The following is a 19211-nucleotide window of genomic DNA, read 5'->3' as shown; positions in this document are numbered from 1 at the left end:
TTCGAGTCTGCATACAATATAAGTGCTGCGATTGGATGAGTCGTTCAAGTCGCCCCTATGAAGAAGTCGGTGATCGCCAAAAACGCCGTCGTATTCAGTCACGGCTCGAGGACCTTTTTCAAGGCCATAACGCTTCACACGTTGAATCGTACTACTGCTCGGATCAAGGTGCCTGTGAGGATATGAATGACGCCTCCCAGAAACCAAGTGGCAGTGCACATAACGGCGCGTCAAGTCCAGTCTCCGTTCAAGACTTTTCAGACGCCTCCGACGATCCCAATCAAGAACGCCCAGCGGACGGGATCCCCCATCTTAAACCATTCTCGTGCACGCAGCGAGAGTACCAGCTACGCGCCATAAGGCGGCTAAAGCACGCGCGGCAGCGCATTAATCAGAAGCAGAACGAGGTAAGCAGTGGAACATTCCGCGCTGCGTGACACCGTCTCTTGTTCATTTATTTACGTCAATTTCTTTCTTATTTTATATCTTTGAGGCTGGCACATCCAGGGACGTCTTTTGGAGGCGCTCCGTATTGTATCTCGTGTCTGAACATGCTCAAATAAACAGTTCGTACCAAACCTGTGTTTTAGTTACTTCCTTCGTACTTGCATGATAGCAACTTGCCTTCGCAATAATACAAAAAAAAAATACTTCTTTTTTTTTGGCCGGGGGGGGGGGGGGGACAACGTTTTCTTACGACGGCTAGGGAACGTAATTTGGAAAGGTTTCTCAACGTTCTGTGAACGTCGTTGGTAGTCCGGATGTCGTAAACACACGTATCATAAACGTCGAGGGAGGACGGAACGGCCCACTGAGACGTGCATGTGACGTGCAACAAACGTCATTTGGAACGTCCCCTCGACCTTCTGTGCACCTTTCTCGCGGACATTTAAAGGTTTCATCGACGTCGAAGGAAGGTAACGTACGGACCTTCGACGTTTTACGACGTCACGTTACAGACGTCTTCGACGTTCTTTCGACGTTTTCTTTACGTTTATGTGCTGCTTGGGGTGTCAAACACCGGCCTACCGCAAAGCTCGGCGGCTAGATAGCCACCCTGCGGCCACTAAGCCAGAGAGATGGGTGTCCTAGTGAAATTACGGGACGCCATAGACTTAATTGTATAATCAAATCACTGAATTGAGCTCTCTAGGACCTAGTCCTAGAGAGCTCAATTCGTTGAAAACGTAAATGACCAAACGCCATGAATTTACATTTCACCATATTTTCTGTATTCTAATAAAGATTTGAATTAGTGCAAACGAACGACTTCGAGAACTTTATCTGAACGGTATTGCTTTTATGTCAAAACACCATGCATCTGAACGTAGATCTGCGAAAAAGTCAAGAACAATTGAAACTTCCAAGTATATGCCCAAAACTTTAATTCATCTTGAACCACCAGGAATGGCCGCATCGGAATTTGAATTATGACAGCGTTCAGAGTTTAGGTTTAGAGGCGCGGACCACATAGGCGCTGACCGCCAAGAGTGAAGCGTCGGTGTCTTTCCCTGCCCACAGTCGCTTTGCTTCTTCGGTGGCGTCTTGGAGAAGGAGCAACTCTTCTTCCTTTGTCAGAAACGCCCTTATGGGGTTTGTGGCCAGCAGGTCCTCTGCAGAAAGAGGAGAATTAAAACAGGTAAGAAAAAACGTTAATTAAAGGGTACGATACAGAACTCTCTGAGGGCACCGGAGCCCGGGGAAAGTGGAGTGAAAGCTCGCGCTTGTGTTACAGAACTAAAAAATCCTGGGATCAACCTCCGCCCTGCCCCTTTAAGATATAAATTAGAATTAGAATTGTGTGCTATTGCGCGACTACTAGGTTATATACGGTAAATACCCCAGGTAAGCTGTCGCACCGCATATCAAGCACATGTAAATTTACTTGCTTGGCAGAAGAGCGTGTTGGTTTTAGTCAAGGATGATAAAAGAATAAACAATTAAAACAGGGACAACACAATCTTGCTGTCATCTTTCAGAAGATAGCTTCAAATTGCAGCACATGAGGGTTGTCAGGGCAGGGTTTCCCGTCGACCTTCTCCGATCTGTAATGGAAAGGATGATTCGCGGGCCAGATCGCCAGTCACCAGCCACAAAAAAGAAAGCCCGATTCGCCGTCATTCCTTACGTACACAATTCAGCCCACCGGATAAAATCCATTGCCTCAAAGTTCGACACGAATGTTGTCTTCTCGTGCCGCATGCGTCTTAAACAACTCTGTCAACAAGTGAACAACAACCGGATTCCGATTGGCTGCACTGTCAAACACGAAAAGAAATTCATTCCATGCAAAGAGAAGAAAGTTTACTCCATCCCCTTGAGCTGTGGCCATCAATACATAGGACAGACCGGCAGATGCACCAATCACAGACTCCGCGAACATCACAACGAAGTTTCTAAGGCCTCTCCAGATTCTTATCATCCCATAGTCATACATGCCCGTTCGTGTTTGCGTTGCCATCCCCTCTTTGATGACACAAAAATCCTTGGGGGGCATGACAGCAGATTCGGCAGGGAAATCATAGAATCATTAGGTTGAATTTTTAAAATCCGAGATAACCCTACCACCCTGACTTGCACTTCGCGTGTTTTATCTTTCCTTCTCTCCCCTTCTCTCCCCTACTCCTACTGGGTATAGTCGGCTGCTCGCTGTTGAACGTTTACTCGTCTGTTGCTAGTTGAAAGATGTGGTTGTGTTGTCCCTGTTTTAATTGTTTATTCTTTCTTCATCCTTGATGTAAAATTAATTCGGTTCTTTTTTTTTTCAAATCTATGTGTGACTAAGAAAAAAAGTTACGTGAAATTTGTTTCGGTTCCAAAGAGTATTTCTTACGGTACTTGAAGCCTAATTTCTAAATGGAAGTCAGGTTTATGTATTGAAGTAACTTTTGAACCCGCATCAACCCACAGAGAGTCGCCGTATATTCACATATACATAAGTTCAAGAATGTTAGTGACTAACGAAGTAAAAAGAAATCAATTCAAAGGTGCCAGATAAAAAAAAAACACAAAGAGAGATTCCAGAAGGAATCTGTCGAAAAACATAGACTGTATGTCCTTTTTTGTGTCTCATGTTTGTGGTTATAATCTGACTTACAAGCAAGCTAGCCAAAGAGTTGTCAGTTAGTGTTCTTTCCTGTATTCTCGTTCTTTCTCGCGCCGCCCTTCCGCTATATTTTAGTGAGACTAGTCAAACCTAGTTATCAAAAGATCGCTAACGGATTAAGTGCTCCAGGTCTCCATGGAGCTCGTATGGGCCACTTGGGACTTCGCACATGGACAAAGTAAAGTTGGCGTTTTTTAGAATGCCAGTTATATAAGAGACGAGGGCCTCTTTCCCAGCAAGGCCCACTGTTGGAGGAGTGCAATTTTCGCAGATCTGGAAAGGAATAAAAAAATACATATATAAAAAGTAGTTACTTGTATCTTCTAGTTTATGTGGGATTAGAATTTGTCACATTTTTTGCGCAGGGTACTTTATTACTACACATATAAATGAAGTAAACATTTGCTCCAAGAAAGCACTTAGTTTTCGTAAACTTGAGGAAGAAAACGAGAAAGGACGGACAAACACAAACTTCCAACTGGCAACAACATTTAATAACACCAAGAGTTTGCTTATGTACAGGAAAAAAGGGGGGGGGGAAGAAAAGGGGGTGGAAAGGAGGAGCACTATGCCGTCAAGGGTGCGTCGTCGCTGTCGGGAACGTCGGGGGAGATAGCTCCGAACTGAGAAATCTTATCTCTTTCCCCGAAAGGGCAATGGAGGGGGAGCCGATGTTGTCCTTGGATCGACACATGGCGAAGGCCTCCAGAATCTCCCGACCATACCTCGAGGGGTGACCCCCAATTCTTGTAGTAGAGGGAAGGACGGCCGAGCAGGAAGTACATTCCGATGCGTGTTTGGCGATCGGGTGGTGAGCATAGGTCGGCATTTCCGAACCCACTCACTCACCATCACATCACTAATTACAGCAACATCCAAAAGTCACAGCCCTTCACATCACAAAGTACATCGACGTCCAAAAGTCACAGCCTTTCACATCACAGAGTACACCGACGTCTAAAAGTCACCGCCTTTCACATCACAAAGTACACCGACGTCCAAACGTCACAGCCCTTCACATCACAGAGTACACCGATGTCTAATATTCACGGCCCTTCACATCACAAAGTACACCGACGTCCAAAAGTCACGGCCATTCACATCACGGAGTTCAACCGGACAACAAACTCATCCCCATCACGTCACCTCAATCTCTGATCTCACAAAGTCATTCACCGTCACTTCACGAATCCGTCAAGTTCACGAAGTACTTCACCGTCACATCACGAATCCTATAGAGTTCATGAAGCATTCCCCATCCCATCACCGCCAGCTCTGAATTCACAAAGTCGCTCACCGTCCCATCACGAGCTCATCGAGTTCAGCAAGTCGTTCCCCTCACGTCCGTGAACTGATCCCGTTCATGAAGTCGTTTGACCGGTTCGACTTCACGGCCCTTCACCGAGTCACAGTCATTCACCGAGTCACAGCCATTCACCGAGTCACCGAGGTCACGGAAAGCGGCGTCGGCCCCTGCAGTCGCGGCCACCGCCACTGCCTCCGGCTCTCAGCCATCCTCGAAGTTCTTTCGCAGCGGCGCTGACGGCTCCAGATGTGTGTGTCAGTGTGTGTGTGTGTGTGTGTGTGGGGGGGGGGGGGGGGGGGGTATTGGGCTGGGCCTGGCGACGCACCCTGCACTTGTCATTTTCTTTGTTTAGCTTGTTCCCTCTGGTTTTAGTTTTGTTGTCCCGTTTCTTTTATTTTCGTTTTGTTTCGCGCTTTCTTCATCGAGCGCGCATGCTGTGGAGAGCGAGCGGCTTCTTGACTTCCCTGCTCCGAACTTGTGAGATAAGGTGCTTGTTTCCGGGAGAGTTATTAGCCCCACGGATGCCCAGAACCAAAATGGCTGCTGGTTTGTGGGCGAGCGGTATTACAAAGGGTGGCATCTAGGGAGCCTTCATGTGCGCTTTGCTAGGGTGATGCCATCCTTTGTAATACCACTCGCCGACAAACCAGCAGCCATTTTGTTCCTCGGCGATAATCCGTGGAGCTTATAACCCTCCCGGAAACAAGCACCTTATCTCAGTAGTTCGGAGCAGCGTTGTGGACACCCTATTCAAGTTGGTCCTGGTTGTGGAACCCACGGAGGGAGGATTAGCATTTTCCCTCTCGGATATGTGATTACCGATGGACACAAAGGCCACTTTCCGGCGCACGGGAACACAATGAGAGGAACAAAATGGCGGTAGACGAGGGTGTGGGAAAGGGAAACAGGCGGTTGGCATCACCCTATGCGAAGCGCACATGAAGGCACCCTAGTGGCATCACTCTAGCAAAGCGCACATGAAGGCTCCCTAGACTTCGCCTGGTTGTCGGCGTTGTGACTGTGGAGGGGACCCCACCTCAAAACCTTCTGGCCTGTCCTTTTTTTTTTTTTTTTTTTTACTTTTTGTTGTGCACGGTTTTTTCTACAAAAAAAAAAAAAAGAAGGCGCTTATATTTTTGCCAACGACCGCTCGCCGAGGGGGCAAAAAGGAGAGACAGACACGAACCTGCCTGCACGATTTTTGTGAAACATCTTACAAACATTAATAAGAGTCCATATTATATGAACGAAGACGCTTTAGCGCATTATAGTTTAGCGAATAGAGATCACATACGCGAGTCGACGTTTAGGCATTTGTAGGGGCGGCAAACTGGGCATCCAAACAGACCGCGCCAGGCGGTCTGTTCAGAACGATAGCAAGGGGTGCTTCGCTATAGTTTGGGGAAAATAATATGAAATCAAGTTCGAGCGTCCATCGCCAAAGGTTTGGCAAGCTCGAAAACAGGACAGCGGCGGCCTTCATTTTATCTATTCGGTCAAATGACCGCCGCCATTCGCTAAAGTGGCATGCGATGAAACGTCGTGGGCCAGGTTTTTCTCGCTAAACCGTCGTTCGATCAGTACAAAATTGTTCTGTGTATTTTATCTTAATAATTATGATCCATGGCAACCAGCCTATCGTTGCCTACCTCACTTTACGTCGTAAAATAGCGCGTTGATGTCACTTTCATAAGAGATACCATAATAACGCAGTACTTCACAGCCGACCGCTGAATCACCCGTCTAATATTTTGTCACGGATTTCATCATATATATATATATATATAAAGTAGACATTCCAAAACAAGAGTCATCCATTCCCAAAAATTTCAGTGGACTGGAACTACCTTCCCACATCTGTTGCCACAATTGCCACTTACTATATGTTTAAAAATTGCCGTAAATAATCTATACAGCTCAGACTGAGCTCCAAAGTGTACAGCTTTGTTCTGTTCTCTTCTAACTCCCGCTCACCTCTGTAATGCTGATGGCCCTGAGGGTATGTCAGCTAAACAAATAAATAAAAAAAGTAAGTGCCTCGCCTGAAAAACCTCTTAAAGAGGTCGCCTCTTTAAGAGGTTTGCAGCTTGCCGAAGCAATGAAATCTGAGTTTTATTCGAACCCGTTGGTCAGAGTACACCTCATCATTAATTAAACCACTCATTGGATCATTCACCTCAAAGCAATATGTTTACTTCCGGGCGTGTTCGTGTCGCTCAACCTACTTTGAGCGAAATGCAGTCGAAATAACTAATGATGGCGCTCGACTCCACTTTTCTCAGCTTTGAACCGAGGCGAGGCGCGCGACTCACGCGCTCCTCGCGCTCGTTGTTTTACGCCGGGGTTTGGCTGCGCATAGACTCATATTATAGGTAGCGTACTGTGTTTTCGGAGTTCATGTTTGAATAGAATCGGAGCGTGTTTTTAGGAGTTTATTTCGTAGCGTAGTCTACACTGGCCGAGGTTGAGCAGTTTCGCGTGGCTTCTGGCGAGCCGTGCTGCGTATGCGCGAGGAGCAGTGACGTCACACGTGTCAGCACCGACTGGCCTACCTTCAAACTTTACCACAGTTCGACTAAACATCTGTTGGACAAAGAGTCAATCATTTGCTAAAGTCCGACGGGGCGGTGTTCGCGAATATAATAGACTCGGAAACTTGATGGGACGCAAGTTCTTGAAGCGGGAATCTCTACGAAGCGTTTTATTAGAGGACAGGGTCTTCTAGTTTCACCCCTTGACATTGCTTTCAGTCAGGATGGCACGCGCTGTGCAATTGATTGGGAGCTAGTGCGCCACTTTCCGCGAGAACACCAGTAATGCAGGCGGCTGCTACCAACGGAGAAAACTGCGAATGACAAGGTCTAAAGTATCTAGACTTAAAAATGAATTTCCTAACGTTATACTCACATGACGTGACGTGAGCATGTGAAACGTGGTGCTCGGTGGTACCCCATTTCACATCATTTTTCCACTATATTTTATACACCAACTCATGTTTACAAACAAACTGGAGCGCTCCTAGCCGACGCCACCGGCGCCGCGCATGCGCGATGGGGTGTGGGCAAGAAGCTCGCCGCGTCGCCGATAAACAAACCATTGAATTGCGTTGTTGTCGGCGGTGGTGTGACTCCAACGCAGGTTTCTGCGTTGGAATTGTTGATTCTACGTCTTCCTGGGCAATGCCTGACTACTTGAGCAGCCTCAGCGAAATTACTGAGGCTCGCTATACCACAAAACTTCGCGTGAATAATGTGACATGCGGCGATTCATTCCGTGTGGACGCCGCAGAGGGTACGCTAAAGCCTGATTCGCATGATGAAATTTCGGTCGCAATTTTCAGTCATGACGTCGCTCGGGTTACAACAGCGTGAACCGTAGCTGAGATGTTCAACATCGATACTGAAAATCGCAAGCAGAATCGGACCAAGTGAATGAGGCATAACAAGTCGTTGATGGTCACTGGTAACAACGATCACCATCTCCTTGTATCCACTGTTTACATCGAGCCTGCTTACCAATTTTCAAACTTAAGTATTTTGAGGCCTGCAGTCACTTCTTATCGCAAGTACCGGGCCAACATTTGGTCCACGGGCCGGTGTCGTCTAAAAGAGCAGACGACGAGCAGAAGCGTTTGAAAGAGCAGACGACAGTTCGAGCGATCAGGCGGCCGTTCGATCTTGAAGACGCACTGAACGTCCGCATGCAGGCGGTCCCAACAACTTGGCGGTATTCCCGCTTTCATGACGGAACAAAACAAATAAATCTGATGACAACAAGTATCCGTGAATTTAACCCAAACTGCTTCCCGCCCAAGCAATCGTGGTCCGACGGCGACTGGTTTTCCATTTTCACAGCACATATCCACGTTCTCGGACGAACCGAGCACATGAAAACTGATCTTCAAACCTTTCTCGACTCTTTTGGTGCAGCCCCAGTTGCGGCGTTTTGACGAGAAGGCAAGTTTTTGTCAGGTTTTTTTTTAATACAACCCTAGAATACATGTCTCACATAGGGACTTCCGCCTTCAGCCCCAGACCGGAAGTGCGCCCGACGCGCGACCATCGCGCCGTGACGTAACAGAGATGGGTTCGTTGGTTCGTGTATAGCCAGAACATAATTTCGGCGACATATTCGCCTATACATGAACTCATCTCTGTTACGTCACGGCGCGGTGGTGGCGCGTCGGGCGTAACAGAGATGCTCCTCAATACAAAAACCAAAAGGCTCCTTAAAACCAAAACCGACAGACTCCACACGTAACCCGTAACAAAAAAGAACAGGTCACAACGAGTCGACAAAGGACGTAAGGAAAAAGCCGAACAGCGAACTTTTCCCTACACTTGGCAAGGTCAAACTTTGTACCTACAGGTTGCCTCAAGCTTGAAACACAAAAGCTTACCCCAAGCTTGAAACACAAAAGCACTAATCACAAACGAGCGTGTTGGGGACGAATTAAGTAAGTGCTTATACTTCCTTTACACGTCTAAGAAACTAGGGAGTTTTGTGTGTTGTTCCAATAATTCCTGTAAGGATACCCGATACTCCTCTGTCGTTTTTGTGCATGCATAGTATCGTTATTGGGTATCGTTACTGAGCACAAAAACCGTCTAAAAGAACTCCCTACCGTTTATCGTTTTTCTAGTGAAATTAAAGACGACGTTAGCAAGGAGAAGCAAGCTAACTAACCTCGAAAGGAAGGGAAACAGAGGTCGTCTTCGCTCCCTCAGCTCCCCTTGATAACCGGTGATTTCTTCAAGCAGACAGAGCCAGTGAGGACGCCTTCAGCGAACATCAAACATAGTCTTTGAGATGAATAGAGGCAGGTTCTTAATTTTGTTTTTGTTACAAAAGAAGGGTCATTTTGAAACAAGGTCTGGTGGGAAATGCAAGATGGGAGCAGGGCCGTAACCAGGAGGGGGGGGGGGGGGGGGGTAGGGGGTTCTGACCCCCCCCCCCCCCCCCCGAAATTTTTTTCTGGGTACGGCCCTGGTCATGCACTGGCAGCCAGCCGATTTTAATCTTTACCTCTGCGCACGCGCAGTGGCGCCGGTCGGCTACCGGGTACCAAACCGGGGCCGGTTCCCCGGTTTGCTGTAACTCTCCATTATATGCCACCGATGCACATGATTCATAGGCGAAAATAAGACAATAGACACTTTCAAAATGGCCGCCGTTGTCCCCGAAACCCCCCCCCCCCCCCCCCCGAAATTTTTTTCTGGGTACGGCCCTGGATGGGAGGACGGGTGAACAGCTCGTCCACACTTCTAGACGGGGAACACAGCCTGTCAGAAAAACTGGTCATCGCCGGCTCATCTGACAAAAAGGTGCAATGCCAGGCTCTAAAGAGCGTGGGAAAGTAAAAGCTCTTTGAGTGAACCGACGATACGTGCCCCAGAACAGCCCAGCGACGTGCATGAAAAAAGTTTAAAGGAACGCGGCAAGCCCGGTTCAATAGTTTTTCATGTTTTAAAAATAACAGGCTTACTCAGCTCTTTGCGCGCCTCGTGTGTTTGTTTACCCCTCAGACGCTCTGATGTACCGCTATTTACACCTCGTTTTGACCAATGACGGCGCGCGCTTTTCTGTCTCGTCTTCGCGCGTTCTGTGCGCGCCCTTTATGTTTCCCGCTGATTGTTGGGATATTCTTCGTATTTACTTCTTTTCAATGGGTCACGATAGCGTTCGCAAGCGCGGAAGACACGTGTTGGTACCCCTACTTGCACGTCGTATAAACACTTACTTCGAATTTGACTTCGACCTCGACCGCGCACCTTGTTTTTCATTGGTAGCCTGCTTGCAACAGAAGGATGACGGTGATGACAACGCAATCGCGGTTTGCTTGTGGTCCTGTGTGACGGGCTCTCACTTCCAATCGAAGTGAGAGCCATTCGTATCGCTCCGACGCTGTTGAAAAAACTCAGCAGACCTTTGAATGAGTCACTTGCTCAGGAAAATAAGGAGGAGACGAATGTCTAAGCGCTTATGTAAGAAGAGTGGTCTCGATTTCAAATGAAAAGCACTCCAGCAAAATGTGGCCGATATGGTTCGCATGCAAAACTAGCTAGCATAAAAAAATAGATAAATTCAGAAATGGGGACGGACTATCTGTCTCCCCCCTTGGAAAAGATTTATGTCATTTTATCAAAAATCTTTGAACACTCGTACTCCGCCTTCGCGTTCGAAGCGCTGTTCACGGAGTAAGGCTAGGCTGGTTAGTGGATTGAGTTTCGCCACGTGTTCGTCGCATATTTTTTGATGGGGTCCGGCTTTTACAGACAAGTATCGTGCCAGTAGCTGACTTTTGCTCAAATAAACAGAAACAAAAACCCCTTTAGTCAATATTCACGTTCAACGGAGATCGAAGAACTCTGATCGTATTCCTAGAATTCAAGAACTCAGGCATATGCACGACTGTGATGAAACCTATTATCGGCAACGGCAAGCGAAGTCCCCCACCTAAACGCCTGAGAGCACGTAAAATTCTCTCCGCCTGTTATTGCAACGGACAGGTCCGCGCGCTTGTTAGGAAAGGTGAGCGACAAACCGTGATGCCAATCGGCTGCTTCCTCACATTTTTAAAATTATCATAATTCTCTGGCATATGGATAAAGCCCGTAAACTTTCGTGATTTTTCTAGAATAGAGTCAAGCCTTCCCGAGATCTTAGATGCTAAATAGCGTTTGAAAAAATCCGGAAGCGGCCGAAACAGATCAAATCCGGCGCACGCTTTTTCGTGTGGACGGATAAAAACGAGCGTATGCCGCATATTACCAGCATCAGAATATCTGTAAGCATTATTAGGCGAGAGCGAGAAAACAAACATTGTATACTCGGTTAGGGTCACACCAGTACTCGCGTAAAAGCTCCGGGAAGACGGTTTTATTTGTGTTTCCTTGAGGGGTGCGCGCACGCACGCGCTTACAAAAGACAAAAACATGGGCGCACGGACGCACGCAGATGCACTCAACCCGAAGAGAAACCCTCCCGTGGCAGAATAGCACAGTGGCAAAACGACACCTTCCCCGGCCCCCCACACACAATGACACACAAAGACACACACACCGAAAGGAGGAGCCGCCGCGCCGCGTAAACGGAACCCCACGGCCATGCAGGAGGCTCAAACGTCTGCCGCGCACAGACAAAGCCCCCCTAACGTTCGCTAAGCTGCACGTGTACTACGCGACGTGGGTACGCACGCCCGCACTATCGGGGCAGAAGAGCGGAGGCCCGCCAAACTCGTTGGAGTCGCCGCTAAGTCTGTGCCGGTCCAAACATCCCCCCCCCCCTCCCCCCCAATCCCCATCTGGGAAGCGCTGGTGCCGCTTCGTTGGCAATACACAGTCCCCTCCCCATTTCCGATTCCGCGCCTAAGCCGCGCACAGTCGCACACGCAAAATGTCACATCCTCTCTCAAAGTCCTCCAAAGCAAACGCCCCTGCAGTTGCTTCCCCCAAACGTTACCAGACCACCCCTACGAATCTCGTTCTGGCCTCTAACAGAAGTTCCTTCCAAGTTTCTGCTCCGTCTACACTCTATACTAACCGCCACAGCATGTTTGTGCGTGTAAGGGCACCAACATGCTGCAGACACTACCAAATGTCAAGTCGGCTATCAGTCGCCTAGAGTACGCACACGCAAGCAAATCCATACCGACATCTCCTGAGTCCTGACTCCTAGTTCACGAACTCAGTCCCCATCACATCACAAATTCAGTTCACGAATTCATTCACCATCACATCACGTAAACACCAGAGTCACGAAGTCCTTCACCACTGCATCACGGGTGCGTCAGAGTTCACGAGGTCACTCCCCGTCACATCGCGGCTCCTTCCGAGTTCATGAAGTCACTCCCCTTCGCATCACGACTCGTTCCGCGTTCACGAAGTCACATCCACTTCACATCACGGCTTCTTCCGAGTTCACGGAGTCACGCCTGTTCACATCACGACTCCTTCCGCGTTCACGAAGTCACATCCCCTTCACATCACGGGTTCTTTCGCGTTCACGGAGTCACGCCCATTCACATCACGACTCCTTCCGCATTCACGAAGTCACATCCCCTTCACATCACGACTTGGTCCGAGTTCACGAAGTCATTCACAGCCCTTCACCATGACGCGGTGAGCGTGAGTGAGTGTGAGTGAGCGAGTTCGTGAGTGACTTCGCCGAGGTATGGTGAATAACCTCTGAACCGTCGGAGACCGCTTTTTAACCTCGTTCGCGTGCTCTCTCAGGCGGTCGTTTAAGCAGCGCCCCGTTTGGCCGATGTATCGGGCACCACAGGACATAGGTATTGAGTAAACACACTCTTTGCGGCAAGGAACGTAACAGGTTTTGTGGTTCTTTTGGCAAGGGGGCGCCGGTCCGGGGCTGTTGACTTTTTTGCAAATAGATGCCAATTTAAACTTACACGAGAAAACCACGTTGGTGTTGAAGCCCTGAGCTATTGATTTCAGTCGATGCGAAATGTTATGAATGTAGGGGATGCACGCGAAGCGGGACCTTGGAGGCGGCTTTTTGGATTGGGGCCCTGTGACACGTCTTTTGATGGTAAGCTCGATCAAGTCGTTTGGGTAACCTGCCTTGAGAAGGCGGCCTATCTGATTGGACAGACTAGTTGCGGAAAGGTGGTGACACGACTTGGATTTGGCAACAGCAATAAGGTTTCGGACAATACCAGTTTTTACGTTTTTTGAGTGCGAGCTGCTGAACGGCAGGACAGGCTTCGCAGACCTCTGCTGATTGGACCAGCAGATCCCGACACTGGTGGGGACCAATCTCAGATCAAGGAACTGTAATCCCTCAGATGAAGGGGTCTCTTTTGTGAACGTGAGCCCGAAGGAGTTCTTCTGGAAAACGCTTTCAATCGCTGCGGTATCTGAATAAGTGGAATGAATGATAAGATAATCATCTACGTAGCGATAAACCAAGGCTTCGGGAAATTCCTGCTCAAGGATTGATTGAACCTTTGTGTCAACGTGAAACATATAGCTTTCGCTTAGGATGGGCGCTAGGCACGACCCTATGCACACACCCTATGCACACACCCTATGCACACACCCTATGCACACACCCGCTTCGCGTGCATCCCATACATTCATAACATTTCGCATCGACTGAAATCAATAGCTCAGGGCTTCAACACCAACGTGGTTTTCTCGTGTAAGTTTAAACTGGCATCTATTTGCAAAAAAGTCAACAGCCCCGGACCGGCGCCCCCTTGCCAAAAGAACCACAAAACCTGTTACGTTCCTTGCCGCAAAGAGTGTGTTTACTCAATACCTATGTCCTGTGGTGCCCGATACATCGGCCAAACGGGGCGCTGCTTAAACGACCGCCTGAGAGAGCACGCGAACGAGGTTAAAAAAGCGGTCTCCGACGGTTCAGAGGTTATTCACCACCCGATCGCCAAACACGCATCGGAATGTACTTCCTGCTCGGCCGTCCTTCCCTCTACAACAAGAATCGGGGGTCACCCCTCGAGGTATGGTCGGGAGATTCTGGAGGCCTTCGCCATGTGTCGATCCAAGGACAACATCGGCTCCCCCTCCATTGCCCTTTCGGGGAAAGAGATAAGATTTCTCAGTTCGGAGCTATCTCCCCCGACGTTCCCGACAGCGACGACGCACCCTTGACGGCATAGTGCTCCTCCTTTCCACACCCTTTTCTTCCCCCCCCCCTTTTTTCCTGTATATAAGCAAACTCTTGGTGTTATTAAATGTTGTTGCCAGTTGGAAGTTTGTGTTTGTCCGTCCTTTCTCGTTTTCTTCCTCAAGTTTACTATCCATACCAACCCGCTCGTTCCGTCCCTTAGTTTTCGGTCATTGGCCACGCCATTATGTTAGCCATTCTACTAAGCTCTTAGTGAAGATAATAAAAGATTTTGTTAAGCCAATTGGTTATGTTTACTTAGAATGCGATATAAAAGAACTGCACTGATTTCCTTTTCAGAGAAGTCTAGTACCATCAGGTACTGGCATATGTATTCACTCACAGAAAAAAGGGTGTACTATTGCACCCGTTGTCCCATATAATACACCCAAAAATTTCAATTCGACCGTACAGCGCCCTGTAATCGAACAAGCGGCCCCAAATTTTACGAGGCGCTTGATAGCCGTGTGGTACAACTTATTCAGATAGGTAATGTAAGTATTATTGACTACAAAAAAGATTATCGAAGTTTTCTTCGCCCTACTGCAAAAACTCCATGTTTTCTTTCTTTTGACTTTGATACCTACTTTAAAAATTTAATGAGTTATCTCGCACCGTTATCAAGCCCCTCGTAAAATTTGGGGCCGTCTGTTCAACTATGAGGCGCTGTACGTCGAAATGAAGTTTTGGGGTGTATTATATGGGACAAAAGGGTGTAAGGTGATACCCTTTTTTTTTAGAGTGTTGGCATTGCGTGCAATTACGCAATATTTTAGAAAGTAATGTCGTTACGTCCAAATTACTTTTTTGGTGCAATCATACTTGAGGGACGCTTACTGGTGATCGTTTCTCCGCAATTAAATTATGTTTCATTTCCAGCTGCTATTCGTATTTGTGCAGTATTACGTGGTTTTTGTTTTGCCAAGTTATTGTGTACTAAGATATTTTCTTCTTACCCTTTTTCAATCTGAATGCACCTACCGCAACTCAAGGTGTGATTACATATGATCTAATTTGAATAGTTGAACTTTTTCTCCTAAAGTTGCTTGAAATTGTGAAAAGAATGCCGTAGACGCTAATTCCAGCAGAAGGTAAACTCTACCTGCCATGCTCTATTTATTTTTAAATTGACTGCATGGCCTGCAAGTAGTACATGTGGCCTCAGTCCACTAAAAAGCGCAAGGAAACTTGATTTCTGATTTTGGCATCATCTTAATTTGCCGTTCTATTAAGAGTTTTTCCTAATTTAGGAATAATTATTAGCATGCTGCAAAAAGTAAAATCCGGATATTGAAAAAAAATATTCAGCTTGGGTAGTTGAAAAACAGAACTTCATAAGCTTTCCTTTTTGTTTAAATTCGTAGAATATGGTTCAATAAGAAAAAGAAGGAAAGAAGATTTTGTTGCCGCAGTTTTATTTTATTTAGTAAAATTTAAAAAAGATAACATTTGTTCAATTAAGTTTATATTTAACGTATAGTAATATATAAATTATGTATCGGGGAAATTATGTAAAAATTATTTGCCATAAAACAGTCGAATTACACCAATTAAATTACCGTAATTGAATTCCTACACCAGTGTAATCGGATTTTCCTGTCCGAACTGGGTAGCTCTGCAATTCCATCTTCTATTCTCGTAATACATTTGCTATAACTGAAGTAATTTAATCGCTTCACTTTGGGGAGACTCCATGACCGAAGTTACGGAAAAAACTGTGCACTTTAAAAAAGCAATACAAAAAGACTTGTCAGTAATTACGCATTCCTTATTGCCTTTGTGTTCATTCCACATGTCATTACCTATTTTTGTTTAACTTCGTGTACAGTGAACTATACTAATCACATCGGTTTACTTCTAAAATATTTGCCATAAATAAACAAATAATTAAATAAGTCAGTCAAAAAACTGTATAGGAAAAACGTCAGTACAGAAATAAATAAATAATAAATAAGTAAATATGTCACCACACTAATAATGAAATAAAAAAACTATAACTTTTCTGCCTGAGAGTTTTGTCAAAAATAGACATTGGTATTTAGATTGGAAAGGTTTTGTCTATTAGTTTTTAAGTGAATATCCTACTCCCAATCTTTTATCGTTTGTTTAAATTGAGGTGATCGCCTCGGTCGCGCTTGCTCATCTCGCTCGACATCGTCGTCAATCTCAGCCGCATAGGTTCTTACCAACGTCTCAATGAACTACCACCTGCATGGTGTTTCTGAGCTCAACTCGGACGTACACATATTCGTATGAAAACTCCAATAAACGGGGTGTATTGAATATTTCACGAATGTTTATTTAGGTAGTGCATTTATGACAATAAAATTTTATGAGTGTAAGTAGAGCAATGCTAAAAACTGCCTGCTTTACGCCGCTACCCACCACCAGTACAATACATGCTAGAATCACGTTTCATTTTTATTTTTTATTCTAGCCTTCACGCTGCATCTAAAGCAAAACGTGTGGGCCGAAAAGGACATCATTGAGCAGAACCGGCACTTTGCTAAGGCTCAGAGTAGGATTTGGCCAATGAGATGCCGGGAAAGAGCGATAAGAGAACCTAGATGGGCCCGTTGTACTATGACCAAGCGCTGAGTGAGGGGTCGATGTTCGTCTCAATTTAATCAGCCGATTCTGACCTTCATACGAGAAACATCATAGCGCTACTGCATTTTGGTCTTTAATTTGGAGTCAGGCACCGTAGGAACATGGACCCATTTTTTATCAACATTTACCTTTGCGTACTTGCTCCAGCGCGGCATTCCGGCCAACTTCTTACGAAATCTCATCTGCGGGGTGCTGGCGCTGAAAGTAAAGAGTGCCTCTCCTCCCGGCTTCATCAGCTTGGCGATGTTCTTGAGCGCCTGCTCCTGGTCCTTCAGCCAGTTGAGGAGGTGGAGCGCGTAGACGCGGTCGAAGAGGCCGTACCGCCCCACGAATTCTGACAGGTCGTCAGACACAATGTCGAGGGTGTCGTAGACGATCTTGGGGTGGGAGAAACGCTCCCTCGCATATTTCAGCATGTCCTCGGACGAGTCGACGGCGACGAGTCTTCGGCAAGGTGGGCACTGGGGCAGGAGCACGTCGCGCGTGATGTTCCCGGGGCCGCAACCAAGGTCCAGGAACTGCTGGTCCTCGGTCGGGCCGCTTGGGAACGACCCTTGGACGGAGCGCAGCACATCGGCAGATGTGGAAAACCATTTCGCCGCAGTTACGTTAACGTACAGCTCTGGCGTCAGCGTGTATTCGGTGGGTTCGGTGTTTGCCATCGCGACAGACTCAGGGCAGGAATGACGAGAGATCCTTATTCGGTGCGTTACGGCCGGAGAGCCTGAAAAGAACAGAACGCTGGATGGGATCACGGACTGTAACTCCGCAAAAAGGATGTCGTGCAACGTCAGAACATATGCTTGTGTCCAGAATGCTTGGCATCCGCAGGTGTGCAAGCGGATTCGGGTTACACGTTCAACATCCTCCGATTATCCATATGCGTTTTTAGTTGGTTTCGTTTGAAATGAGACACGTGTCGGGGTAGCTATATTAATTTACCAAGTTAATATGCCAAGTTCTGTCGGTTGTTAAGAATAAAGTAAAGCGGAAACTCTCAGTATTTCTTCTTGCTGATGCATGCTGCGCCGCACTATTACTGTTTTCATTATTCAACTTTTGCTTTTTACTTTTGATACCAGAAATAAAAAAAGAAAAGAAACGTCAAACATCCGATACTTTGGGCATTCTAGTGGCATATTCAAAGCCTCGTTCCTTAGTAGGTATCCGTAAAGTTTGCCTCCTATACCAGGTGTATCTGCAAAAACTTCTGAACGTAAAAAAGGAGTTTGGAAGATAAAAATAAACTATCTCTTTTCGTGAACAAACTGCCAGTTACGGCGGACAAAATATATTGCAAGAAAATATTTAAAAAAATTTGCTAAAATATAATATTAGTCTTTTAAATATTAGAAATGAACATATAGTTCCAATTAGGAACCTTCTGAGCGTAATGGAAAACCCCTAAATTATTCAATTATTTCTGAGTTGGACCACATGGAAAGCTAAAGGGTGCGCTAAAGTTACCACTTGTGAAGGAGGCCCCAGGCCGCCGATGCGAAAAAGCTAATACATAAGTTTTGTGTGAGTGCAGGATACACAGGGGTATATCAGGGTCCGATAATGTATCTCATCTTTTGTTGTGACAATTGTGAATTCATACAGGGATCAATATTTCTTTTATTTATTTGTATACATTAAATATAAATATTTGAGGTGTTGACGACTGAAACATATGCAGCCCGCTTCTCCATTATAATAATCTCTTCTTGAAATTTATCTTAAAATAATGAACATACAAATGACCTTAATACATTTATCACAATGTGAAAAAAAACGAATGTTGGGTTAACAAATTAATTGGGAGGAAATCTTGATAATCACTCACCTGGTTGCGCAAGAAGATGAGGCGCTGTATAACGTCGATGTTCAGTCCTTCATTTCTTTTTCTCAGAAGAACTCACGCTGGGAAGGTTTCTTCTAAGCAACAAGATGTTGCTCGCGCCACGCATTCCGGTGAATAAATCTCGGGAGCTTCTGACAACTCTAATGTGTGATGGCAAAAACATCGCTAACGAAATTCACTAAGAAAATGTTTCTACTAAATAAAGCGCCCGCTTCTGGCGTCACAAAATGAAATAGCCTTAAAACATGGGGTCTCATAACTACACAAAATCTGCGAATTATCAGATAAATGGTATTAATTAACTCCCACCAAGCATCGGTTTACCGAAAAAAGCGCAACATCGTGTTTCGTTTGCGTGAATTTAGCTTCCTCTGGGTCATAGTTTTAAGAAATTTCTGAAAAAATATTGCGACAGAAATTTCGCGTTTTTATGAGTAAGCCCAGCTGATCAGGGTAGAATAACATTATGCATTTTTGCGGTGCATTTATAGGTGTATGGGTATAAAAACGCCGGAACATTCTATCTTCCATTGCGCCGCAGATGCTATAAATAGGTTCCGTGTATTCGGTATGCGCCAAGTATATACGAAAAGAAATTATTGGATTGGTCTAATCAAAATAAAAAAAAATCTCGAATTGAATGTATTTTTGAATACTGTGGCCCAGATTGACCTCCCAAAACATCGCGCATT

General features: G+C 46.2%; 1 protein-coding gene across 1 annotated transcript; it reads right to left on the bottom strand.

Moving 5' to 3' along the window:
- Positions 1–1440: 1440 nt before the first annotated feature.
- On the bottom strand, positions 1441–17335 carry LOC8026464 (juvenile hormone acid O-methyltransferase-like). Its single transcript, XM_002403721.5, has 3 exons — positions 16802–17335; positions 3220–3379; positions 1441–1613 (listed from the first exon to the last, which is right to left on the bottom strand). Exons 1-3 carry the CDS (start codon positions 17333–17335, stop codon positions 1441–1443), a joined length of 867 nt encoding a protein of 288 aa, XP_002403765.3.
- Between the last annotated feature and the right edge of the window lie 1876 nt (positions 17336–19211).

This window comes from Ixodes scapularis, unplaced genomic scaffold (assembly GCF_016920785.2).
Source record: "Ixodes scapularis isolate PalLabHiFi unplaced genomic scaffold, ASM1692078v2 PGA_scaffold10__122_contigs__length_95168666, whole genome shotgun sequence".
Classification (NCBI taxonomy): Eukaryota; Metazoa; Arthropoda; class Arachnida; order Ixodida; family Ixodidae; genus Ixodes; species Ixodes scapularis.
Note: the sequence above shows the minus strand (reverse complement) of the source record. Positions and strands in the feature narration are given on the sequence as shown.